This window comes from Bacillus rossius, chromosome 16, assembly GCF_032445375.1.
Source record: "Bacillus rossius redtenbacheri isolate Brsri chromosome 16, Brsri_v3, whole genome shotgun sequence".
NCBI lineage: Eukaryota > Metazoa > Arthropoda > Insecta > Phasmatodea > Bacillidae > Bacillus > Bacillus rossius.
Window position 1 is genome coordinate 32,769,556 of NC_086343.1, and position 12,759 is coordinate 32,782,314.

General features: G+C 35.3%; 1 protein-coding gene across 1 annotated transcript; it reads right to left on the reverse strand.

Annotated features, from left to right (window-relative positions):
- Positions 1–349: 349 nt before the first annotated feature.
- Positions 350–12,558, reverse strand: LOC134539863 (RWD domain-containing protein 4). The gene is made up of 5 exons (XM_063382199.1): positions 12,409–12,558; positions 12,078–12,203; positions 10,785–10,894; positions 4,513–4,708; positions 350–1,195 (listed from the first exon to the last, which is right to left on the reverse strand). The coding sequence occupies exons 2-5, from the start codon at positions 12,180–12,182 to the stop codon at positions 1,004–1,006; spliced, it is 603 nt and encodes a 200-aa protein (XP_063238269.1). The 5' UTR covers positions 12,183–12,203; positions 12,409–12,558; the 3' UTR covers positions 350–1,003.
- Positions 12,559–12,759: the final 201 nt, after the last annotated feature.

Sequence of the window (12,759 nt, forward strand, 5' to 3'; positions counted from 1 at the left end):
CCATGTAACTTCACTAAATACTACCAGTTATGTAGAAAATTAAAACACAACTACGTATCCTACCATGAAAGCTGTTCTGTCAATAGAACACACACACTTTGTGTTCTAAGTTCTCATAGTATCCAGACAACTTAGGCCCGGTATTAGTTACTACAATGCGCATCTGATCAGGGCGCACCAGGAGTTACTTGAAACAAAGAAGTTTCTTTAGCTTACCACACCAGAGAGCAAAAACAAACTAAGATTGATAGCCGTGACATTTCAATCATTCAAAACGGCACTTTCGTTTTTCGCCCTCTTAACACAAGGAACTTGTTCCACTTCAATCCCAAGAGCAAAACAGAAAAAATGCATTATCATCATGATATTTATTTATTTTTTTTTTTTGCTAAAATATATTTAATGAACCAATAATTGAATTGATACAACAAAAAGTACAAAAATATTACACTTAGGTTTCGAACTGTACGCTTTGTTTTCTAGCATGCTGTTATCAGTGATTGAAAACAGAAGGCATTCAAACACCTGTCCCAGTTTTCGGAGAATTAAAATTTTGTGTTTAAAAAATACCACAGTGTTTCTTCCAAGACAAGCATATACTACTTCTGCAGTACAAACGGGAGCCACCCGGTCCACTAGGCCCATATCAAGCATTTCCATTCGAACATCACACCAGTTGGATGACTCAATACGATAAAGTCTTGACCTAATTGATTTCCTCCTTGCAAGGGACTCCCTCCACACACATGTTATGTCTGGAACCACGGTGGTATTGAAGAAACAGGTACTTAAATACAGTCGATTCTCCCTGTAACAACCGCCGACAGCAACAAAATAAACTGTTGCCGTAGCGATTAATCGTTAATTTCATTGTATTCTATGTTTACACGCTCTACCGGTACATCCTCCTCAGCAGGCATCGCTGCTGCAGCTGGCAGTAAGCAGCACCGGGGTCGACGGATGCCTCGGCGGTCCGGAACACAGCGGGCCAGGGGGGCAGGGGCTACGAGCCCGCGGCGGAGGAAGGGGCCTCCGCCTCCTGCTTGGAGCCCGTCTGCGAGAGGTGCTTCACCACGTCCACCCAGTCCCAGCCGCGAGGCCGCGTGCCCTTCGAGTCGGTGCGGTCCCACTGCTTGCGCTTCTGCGCCTTGCTCAGCTGCTCCTTCTTGGGCAGCTTGCGAACCACATCCGCGTCCTGCCGGCAGTCAGGGCGAGTGCCACATGGACGTAGTTATGCAAAAAGGAACCAACCCACAATTTAGTTATACTTTATTTGAAAATAAATTAAAATAGTACAAGGTTGATCGTACCGTCGTTGCTATTATTATGTCAGTATTTATACTAGACCATTAAAATTATACCCACATTTATGTTATCAATAGGAGAATTACAATTTATAATTAAATTTTACTTCAAAATACTCAGAATAGGTTTCATGTGGGTTGCTTCCTTTTTGCATAACTACGTCCATATAAAGCAGGTACAAATATTGTCCGATAACTTTCTTTGAAGGAGCTTGAGTTCCACCGAAAGAAAAGTCGATCATAGGGTTCCCTGGTCTAGATAGTCTGGATGTAAAAATTTTAACTGAAAAGTTTTTTTTTCAACACAGCTTCTGTTATTACTGGACATCTTGCCGGTCATTGTCCCTGGTAATATTGTGTCTACATTTAGTTTAAATGAGACTACCAAATGTGAAAAGGTGAGATGTAACCCGCTATTAGGCCTGTGCAAGTATTCAAATTTTCGATTAAGAATACAAACAAAAAACTATTGGTATTCGATTTGACCTCGAATACTAACATTTCGAAATAATGAATATTCGTTTACTTACGAATACTCGGCATGGTATAACTCATGAGTTTGTCATATACCAACGTTTACTGGTGAGATGAAGTCATTTGTGTGATATAAAAACCCTTCTTTGATGTTTAATGGAACTTCATAATAAAAAACAATAACAATAAGCAACATTTTAAACATGCAGAAGTATTGAAAGTTTTTTTTTTTTTTTTTTTTTTTCGCTACTGTCTCACTAAACAATGGCATAAATCTCGTAAACAATTCAAAACACGACATATTTGTCATTACAAATTTGAGAAAACAAATTATTATTTGTATTCTTTTCATCACACACACCAGAAGTGGGGGGAAAAAAATTCAAAAACTACAAAACAATGACAACCCATTGAGATGGGCATCAAAAGAAGTAATCATCATAATTTCAACGGTGTATAAATCAATAGTTAAAATCACTCTACCACCATGTGATACAGAAGCAGCTTACTTGCTGTATATAACCAAGACGAAACCTACATTGCGACTAAAAAATTTATATTTAAAAAAAAAACATAAATGGTTTAAGATGTAAGATAAAATTAGCAAAAATTATGTTTATAATATTGCTGAACTAAAATACAATTTACCTGACTGCAGTTAACGAAAACTCGTGAATAACTAGGGTTTTAATATGTAAATATGAGCTCATACAATCACTAATTTGGGAATAACCCATTTTAAAAAAAAAATTCATTTTTTTATAATAATAAAAAAATAGATATCATTCATAGTAATTTGCGGTTCACAAAAATTATCTGGATTAAAATTTAGGTAGAATAAAAGGTTGTGAAAAATAAGGCGAATAGGAACTCAAATAAAAAGTTGGTTGTACAGGTTAAGTTAGATTAAGTGAGCCGCACAATTAAAAAAAAAAAAAAAACAGTTATTTCATGATAAATTAAATATTTTAACAAACATTTTTCATATAATTATTGTAGCTGCCTTAACTTAAGACAACCTTTCACTTGAGTAATATTTGTATAAATTTCTGAAGTTGTTACATGACGTGTAAAAATGTCTTTAGCGAGATTATAATTCTCATTCATGCTATTAGAATTTAATAACCGTATTCGTACTCGATTCAAAACAAAAAACTAATATTCGACAGGCCTACCCGCTATACAACAGGACACACTGTACTGAAATGAAAACCAAAAGGAAGAATACACTTCGGGGGAACTAAAAACACCGGCAGCGCAGCAATGCAACCTGGTGGCCAAGGGTAACAGCCGGAATCCGAACCGGAAAAATCTGAACATGAGTGGCTCGATTGATTGGTACCAGATGACAGAAACTGCCCGCCCATGTGATGCCAGACTTCAGACCTTCCACTATGTCTGAGTAACACATTACTGTGACCAATACACAGATATATTGCACATCCACACCTGCACGTGCAAAAGAGAATGGCAAAAAGAAATAATTAAAGGGAAAAAGAGAAAAAAGGGAAAGCAACAGTCAAACCTCAATAATCAATAATATAAACCTGAAGGTACCATTGTCACTTTGCAATAGCAAAGTTTGTAATACTCAAATTACTACAAAATTTAATCAATTTTTATAAAATTTCTAAATCAAATTTAAAACTTGCACACATTACTTTTATACAGCACCAAATGCAATTTTTTTTTACATATCGTAAAATACAATCTGATGATTGCTACACCCATGGCTCAAATTGTATTTTCTACTGTATGACACTTAAAAGAATTTAAGAACACAAGAATAAAGCAATGGTTTATAAATTACTACAAAAAGACATAATATCATCATTTCAAGAAGAATAAAATTTATCATACTTTGCCCAACCTACAACGAAACAAAGCAATGGCATATGTCATAATTTTTTTGAACCTTCACATTGTTTGAAGTAGCTTGGCTTCCGGGTTGTAGCCGCATCCTTGGCGAATAATTCACCGACATTTCAGTCAACATTGTAGTCGCCATCATCATGATGGCAACTGCAATGTCCACAGAAACGTCTGTGAATTATTCGCCAAGGATGCGGCTACAACCCGGAAGCCAAGCTACTTCAGACAATGGCCGTGAAAACCTGCTAACATTCTTCACATTGTTTCTCCACATTAATCTGGGATATTTATCATCCTTTACTCTAAGTAATTGTTTACCCCTGGAACAAAAACCACTTTGTATTACATTACTAGTGATGAGTCAAATCTAAATTATTTTGAATCCGAAACTTCAAATCCCAGAAAGTACCTAGAACATACCCCTTGAATCTGAACATAGGTGTCAAGGTTCAAAAATATAATAATATACAAAAAAGAAAAAAAAATTTAACTATGGTGTTAAAACATTCTACCCTTTAAATGATTTTTTCACAAACAAAGTTTCCAGAATCGTTATGAAATTTTAATTTTATTAATATAATTACATGTTAAAAGTACAATATCTTTGGGGATGGAAACAGGATAGGAATTAAGAGAAAAAAAATTGACCCAGTAATCACTATGTTACATTTTTTTTAAATTTACTTTATTTCCTCTAATATTTATCTTAAAATCTTTTTTCAACTAGAATATCAAATCCTTCGAATACTAAGAATATGATAGCATTTGAATATTTAATTTGCCATCCATCGCTAATAATGACCATACTAAGAACTGTAACGCCAGATGAGGAGAGACAAGAGAGAGAGAGAGAGAGTCCGACCTGCAGGTCGGCGAGAGACGCCCGCTCCACGCCCTGCTCCAGCTCCTCCACGGCCGCCGTCTCAGGCTGCTCCGACACCAGCTCTTCGAAGTGCTCCTTGGCAAACTCCAGCAGAGTGTAGGTCATGGCCTCCCCCAGCAGCTGCCCGCTCTGCTCCAGCAGCCGGGCCGCCACGCGCCTCTTCACCTGCAGCACACTGCCCCACGCTCCCTTCGCTACAAGTGCAGCAGTGTGTGGGTCATGACCTTTCACTTCACCTGCAGCACACTGCCCCACGCTCCCTTCGCTACAAGTGCAGCAGTGTGTGGGTGATGGCCTCTCACTTCACCTGCAGCACACTGCCCCACGCTCCCTTCGCTACAAGTGCAGCAGTGTGTGGGTGATGGCCTCTCACTTCACCTGCAGCACACTGCCCCACGCTCCCTTCACTACATTTACAAGCTCACAGCTTTCCCGTGGATACAACAAATATACAAACCTCTCTCTATTCACCTTAAAAACCATATTTTTAGACTTGACTAGCTGCCCGACCCGGCTTCGCACGGCTATACTAATGGAAAAAGAATTATGCCACATCTCCCATTTACAGTAATGGTAAATAATAAAAAATTCCGTGAAAATTTATTACAATGCTGTATAATGTACCGATGGTTTCCCGACTCGTGCACGCAACATAAAACTGATGTACCCGTACTTCGCTACGGCAGTCTACAGGCAGATCACTCTTGCGCCGCTCATAATACATGCCCCTCGTTGTGGGTACGCCACTGCCGCGCGATGCCTGTTGCCATGGAGACGCAGAAGGCATGAACAATGCAAAATACTGTTCTCATGCAGACAAAGTACCCACTGTTGCCTGGTTTTAACCACCTATGCTATGGGATCTAATTTTCGGAAAATGTCATCCTGCGTAACATAAGGAACATTACTTGAAAAAAAAGGGCAATTTTTGATATTTAAAGTACTTGCAAAATTTCAACGGTGATGAGGACTGCACTAACAATGAAATAGCCGTTGCCATAGAGACGAATGAAGCATCAACAAAGCAACAGCCGTTGCCATGGTGATTTCCTACCAAAAACTGGAAATAAAAAAAAAATTTAGGGGTGGACTACCCCTAACATTTAGGGGGATGAAAAATAGATGTTGGCCTATTCTCATAGATACCGGATAAGCACAAAAAATTTCATCAAAATCGGTCAAGCCGTTTCGGAGGAGTATGGCAACGAAAACTGTGACACGAGAATTTTATATATTAGATGTAGGCTTTTGGACATACGCCATTGCTTAGCACATGTATGTCTGTAGAAGAAAATTACAAAAAACACAAACGACCTAAAACAGAAACAAGCGACGTTTCGGGAACTGCTATCTGCTCCCGTCCTCAGACATACATGTGCTAAGCAATGGTGTATGTCCAAAAGCCTACATCAAGTCATGCACTCCCATTGCACAAATATTTCAAAGATCATATTTTTAGATTCCTACTGGATTCAGAGAAACTCATTTCTATAGGCAAGTGGCGAACCGATGTCATTACAACATTACCACAATGTTTAACTACGAGTGTGTCTTTTGGTACTACTTGTGTCTCTTGTGGTTTTATATTAATAAGGAAAAAAGTCTTAACATAGTATAAACATAAACACATGTTTTGGTCAGAAAAACACCTGTGCAGTAGTGACAACCGTAACTTTATGTTCTGATTAATAGGGTGTCAAGCAAAATTAGTGTAGAAAACCCTATTAAATTGAAAAAAAAAAACCTTGGCACCAGTCGTAAAATAGTGACTTTAAACATACCTGTCCTTCATAAAACAGTCTTAGCTATACTACTAACGCATAACATGGAGGTAGACTCATCACTGTATAGGATAAACGTCTTCACCTACAAATGTGAGTTACTCAGATTCCAGTTTGAAGTTTCAAATTCTGTTTTAGAATTACATACAGGTACATCTGTAGTGTTCAAAAAATCTCTTTCGTTTTTTTATTATTTTATTTACAGAAAAGCAGCTACTCTTGAAATTTACCTAGCACTCGAGACCTGTGATTATTCAAAATTGAATAATATTATCGAACCAAACTAATTGTTCACCCTAAACTGAAAACTTACGAATATCCATTTTTAGCATTGGTAACTTCTGACCAGAGTAGGTACCTACTTACTTATTATTAGAACAAACCAAGGAAACAGCTAGAAATAAAATAATACCACCTAATAACTAATATTCATGATGCAATCGACAACCTACCGATAAAATAACATGAAATATAGATAACTATGCAAAATTTCATAATATCTGTGGACACTACCCGGTTTGGATTCCAAACCAGAAATTAAAGTAATGCAACTGATTTTGAAAGCTCCATGCGGATTTGTTAAATACATCACAATAACAATTGACACTTTTTTTGGTACACAAACTTCGAAATTCCATTGGCCATACCTACCTACCCATCAAATATGAAAATCCAATCAAAAGTTCAAAAGTTATAATCACACAAAGGCACACACAAACATACAAACACAGATTTCTCCAGTTGTAATGGAGACCTCGCTTAGCTCAGTCGATAATATGATTTTTTATTTTACTTTTCAAATTTAATAATTTTTGATCTTATTCACTACCTTTGATTCAGCATAAGGAGCACATAAAAAAAAAAAATTAAATGAAAAGAGGGTGTAACATGTATGACACAAAAAAAAATCATTCAGAAATTTTTAATTGTTATCTGCAACACTTTTTTAAATGTCTTCACAGTCATAATCTGTGATAACTTAAATTTCTCCTTTCCAATTTATTGTAATTTTACATCACTTTATTCTTTGACTCTTGAGAAGTTGAACAACATAGGTCGTTCTACTGAAAGTTCAAATTTAGTAAAATATTTGATATTCAGAAACTTCATATTTGATTAAAATTATAAAAAAAAAACCTCAAAAGACTACAACATGAAGTAATGTGAGGTTAAACAGTGTTGGGGTAAATTTGGGTAAAAGTTTCAAAAACCTTTTGAAGTTATACTTCTTCAGGCATGTTATGAAAAAAAGATAAGATGAGTTCTTTAGATTGCACACACCATGCAACGAAATTTTCACAAGATGAATAAAAGGCTACATAAAACCTAAAAAAGGCTCCGGAAAAATTATAATTATATATCTGCTCTATCTTATTTTTTAGTGACTGATACTGAATACTAATTAATATCATAAAAAACATTTATTTGTGAATATTAGTGATAAAAATGGTGTTTGTAAACTTTTACAAGTGTATTTATATAAGTGAGGTTATGTTTCCATATGTATAATTTATTTGCATTAAAAATTATTACAATTTTATTTAATAAATAATTAAAATTAATAAATTATAATTGGATAGAATTTATAATTTATTAACTGTCTTTATAATATCACTCCAGTCCTTTAATTAATTTTATTTATATTAATTATTTGCATGAAAAATTAAAGTTAGTGTTTTACTGAGCCAATTAAGTTAAACTTTTAGCATGTGTACATAAGTACACTCACTCATTTTTTTAACCCTTTTATATTAGTACTTAGATTATTTTTAAAAAGGTACATGCCAAAATGTTGATTATATAACTGGTGAAATATAACAATTTATGTATATTCAAATATATGTTGTAAAATTAATTAATAAAAAAAGTTTGTTCAAATTTTTAATGATTCCAAATCCTCCTTTTTTACTATGAAACGTTTTTTTATGTTAATTTTAATTTTCAAAGAAAGTTAGTTTTATTTAAAGTTTTTGGTTGTTGTTTAATATTAAATCAAAATAAGTCTTTACAGCCATAACTCCAAATATCCCCACTTGGAATAAATTGGAAGACATTTTCATTTATTTGTTATTGGTTAAAACGTTTTTTTTTTTTTTTTAAATTGCAAAACATTTCTAAATTGGTACATTATTGCCCTTTCTGATTATAAAATTGTTAATAGTAGGAAACAAACAGTGTGAGCATGATTAAAAAAGAAATTATCCACAGATGTACACCATTCCAGATAATCTTAAAATTTTTATAATTAACGTCCAACATTCATTCCCGTACATTCAACTGAAACATTGGTGACTTACACCTATTCCAACTTGCAATATATTATGACAATTTTTTTTTCTTTTCTTCTTCACTAAAAAGAAAATATTCAGTACAGTAAACATACAATAAGTAGAGGCACCATTATATGGTAATGCGCGATAAAACGAAATAACACCGAAAACCGCTTGAAAACACGAAATAAAACGAAATTGTGCGAAATCCGCGATATGTCACGAAATTTCGTCTATCCTGATTATTTACGTTTTTTTCCCATTCTGTAAGGACAATTCACTAACTTCAGCACAATCAAATATTTCTGACAGTAACTAGCAGCCATATATATTATATGCGACGGTGATTCATTATAGATTTTAAAATGAAGTCTCGGAATTAACGTAATATTTTCTTTAAACGGTAATCTTGTGTACCATAATAATTTAAGATGTTGATAACTATGATAAAATGGCCACAGTTCACTTTCTGTAAATACAAAAATAACAAACGTCCAAAATATGTTTTTCTAAGATAACGTTTTTAATAGCCTAATTAAAATATTACACACTAAAGCGCATTGCTTTTACTGTTTATTTAAAATAAAGTATGTAGGGTACGAAAATAAAATTAACCCTGCTTAACGTAACGATTGTAAATAATAAATAGTACATGTTTATGTCGGTATTAATTTTCACGTACGTATGTTGGTATTCGGTATGCGTTTGTATTTGCATCTATTCTCCACTGTTTTGATCTTTCCAGCACGGCAAGTTTTTGCGTATTAAGAGGTTAAATTCTTCCTATGTGATTAAAAATTGTTGATAATGCCTAAAACGAAGGTTTCTGCCAGTGACCGATCGAAAGAATTTTCCAGCGAAGGATTTTATTTCAGTGATAAAATTTTAATGTGCAAATTCTGTAACTGCAAGCTAGACTACGAGAGACGCGATACGATTGCGAAACATGTCGCGAGTGAGAAACATAAGCGTTTGAGGCAAAACTCATCTGTTAAACGACATCCTTGTCTAAGAGTCTTTAATGCCATCGATTTGCTGTTCAACCCAAGAAATGTGAGTACGGTTAGCATAGAAGATGCAAACCTACAGAAGTCTCTGCATAACTTGCCTTGTGTTTCCCATCTTCCCATTGATACATTCATACATGACTATGTATGTTGCTTTCAAAAAAATAATTGAGGATGAACTTTCATTGCCAGAAACAAGTCAAATTGATGTTGCAAAGGTACTGTGCTCCCTTAAAGGGGACTACAGTGAATTTGCTTAAGCCAGTTTAAGGGCAATCTGGTTCCCAACATCAAATGTTGATGCAGAACGTTTATTTTCCAGGTACTCACTGGTAGTTAGTGACAGAAGACAAAGTCTCGCTCCAGAAAATGCGGAAAATTTAACTATGATAGCATTTCAATAAAACCGTCTTAATAGTAACTTTGGAAGTGCTTAATTGTGTAATTTTGTAGTGTATGTGATTGTAATTAAGTCGTGAAATTTTTAGTAGTTATTTAATAGTTTGAATTTATGAATTTGCAAATGAACTTAATTGTGATTAGATCATGAGGTTTTAGTGTTTATTAATATTTGTTTTAATAAATTTGCATGTCGTACAGAAAAGCAAGAAAATTTTGCAGTGGGTATTTTGAGCAAAAAAATAAAACCATATAACACCGAAATCTTTATTTCTTTACACCGAAATTTGTCTTAAAATAACACCACAAAATCTTGACTCTAACAATAAGGTCACTACATTTTCCAGCATCTTGCTGAGTATCTAGCCAGCTGATGAATGGAAATACAGTGTGGTATTTACTTATGAATAGAGACCCTGAAAATTTGCTGGTTCAATGACCTCCAGGATGGACTCCAATATCCTCTACACACTCTGGCAAATGCCAACTGTTCATTGGCTGCTGACCTGTGAGTCGTCTCGACCGGGTGGCCTGTGATTCGACACTTCTATGAGTGAGGGTCTCTAATTGGCCCTCAGTCCTCCAGATTAACAGTGAACCAATGACAGAAGCAGCACTAAGGTATAATTATTATTAAAATTTTAACATAACACGAAATGAACCTGCGAATTTTTCGGGTCTCTACTCATGAATGTCGAGTTGGGGACGTGACGTATCCAAAGTTTGATCACACGAAAGTGCATGGCTGATGACAGAGACAGACCGGCTGGCAGCGTGGAAATGCGAGTGCTCACACGTGCTTGTTGTAGAAGGTGTCCATGTTGAACTGCGGTGGCTCCGACGGGTACGTGGGACCCCACGACAGCTCCAGCAGGAACGACTTCGGACTCTCGTCATCCCCGTACTGCAACACGCACCACCACACACACTCTGCATGTCCCCCCGAACCTGGCAGTCCGAGGTAGCAGCATCTTGCAGGAATATCAAATGGAATAAAGTTAGTCTCTACCAGATATGATATTTAAACTCTCCATTAAATATTTTGCACAGCATTTTTATTTCAGACAATCTTTCTGCAAGACCTGTTCATACCTTATCAAAATGATGCATATAATAACATAGGTACCTATGCAAAGCAAACACGATAAAGTTTATGACAAATACTGAACTCTACAAAATAAAGAACAATCTTATACAGAAATAATGTTATAATAATAATAATATAATTGAAAACCAATTAGGATGAAAAACAAGTCTTGGCAGCGGCCGAAAAAGCACTGATTTTAAACATCCCTGTATTTTTTAAAAAGGTCTCCGATAAGCTGTTTTCCTAAGGATCTCTGGAGAACCACAGGATCATGTTGCCGCTAGTATCAAGGAAACAGCAGGGCGGCAACAACAGGATTAGGGATATTTCTCATCGAAAACAGTCTCGACTACGCTATTAAAAAACATTAATTTACACCACTATATTTACATTACAGGTAATATTTAAAATATTTTTACACCAACCATTAAAATGAAAATATTTTTCACATGTGGTTGGAATAGTTGTATTCAACATTTACCTGGAACTCGGGCATGGCGGCAGCCAAGTTACCCCACAATTGAACGTAAATTACCCCACAGGTGAATGTAAAATGGTTAATTATACGTTAAATTCTTGTAAATAGCTGAATGCACCTCAACAGAATCATTATAAACAAAACAAGCAAATGAATACATCCATTTTTAGGGGGTTTCCCTTTTTTTTTTTTGAGTAGTGCCCTTATAGTAAAAAATTACCAAAAGAAGATATAAAAAAATACCCATTTTCAAATTTATATTTACCATGGCTTTTACGCACTATTTCCCTCAATTTCAAGAGTCCTTCCCACTAGCACGTTTTCAAGACATATGCAGGAATGTCTGTATTTCTGAAAAAACCCATTTACGATTTTTTCTTTTTTTTTTTTTACCAAAAAGCCACTACTCTACAAAATTACCCAGGTTTCTAACTAGATTAAATGTTGGCTGTGTAATGAATTCCATTCCTAGTGTCCAGTCGTGTAGAAACTAGCGAATACAACAGCTGGAATTTATTTCACCTTGTATTGGAAGGTTGTAGGAGACAGTTGCTTGAACGCCGGGTCCCCATCATAAATAGAAAGAAGCACCTCCCTCTCTTCTTCTTGGAGCTCGAGGTCGCTCATTTTCACCTACAGAACCACTACCTACGTAAAAAAAACACCCAATTCCAGTAATTTTTAATACGTTAGAATGAAATTAATAGTTTTACTAAAGAAATTATAAAACAAAAGCAATTTTTTGTTTGAATCATAACTAACCTAAACATATGTTTTATGTAAACGTTTCAACACAGCAATTTTAGTGTGCAACACAGAAATAAAACAAAAGTTGTAACTATAAGAATATTACCGGACTTTTTCCCTGCTGAAGATAGGTATTAATAACCTATCACAACACCAACGTCAGCTGATAGCCATACAAGTATTATATTGCTGGATTAATTTCGGCTCCATTAATAGCAGCCATATTAGAAAGCAGTGCTACCAATACTATAATTTAATTAACCCTTTCTGTTCTAAATGTTGGTGGTCTGTATACCCAAAGATGTTGAAGAGTGCAGATGACATGGAGTTAGGAATTGGCAGATGAAGCATGAACCAGTAAACGTACAGCCAAACTCGACCGTTGATATTTAATGTCCGACAATTGCTCGTTCCAGTATGGCAATCAGAATATTCTCTCAGTGCCTTCTTATATTTG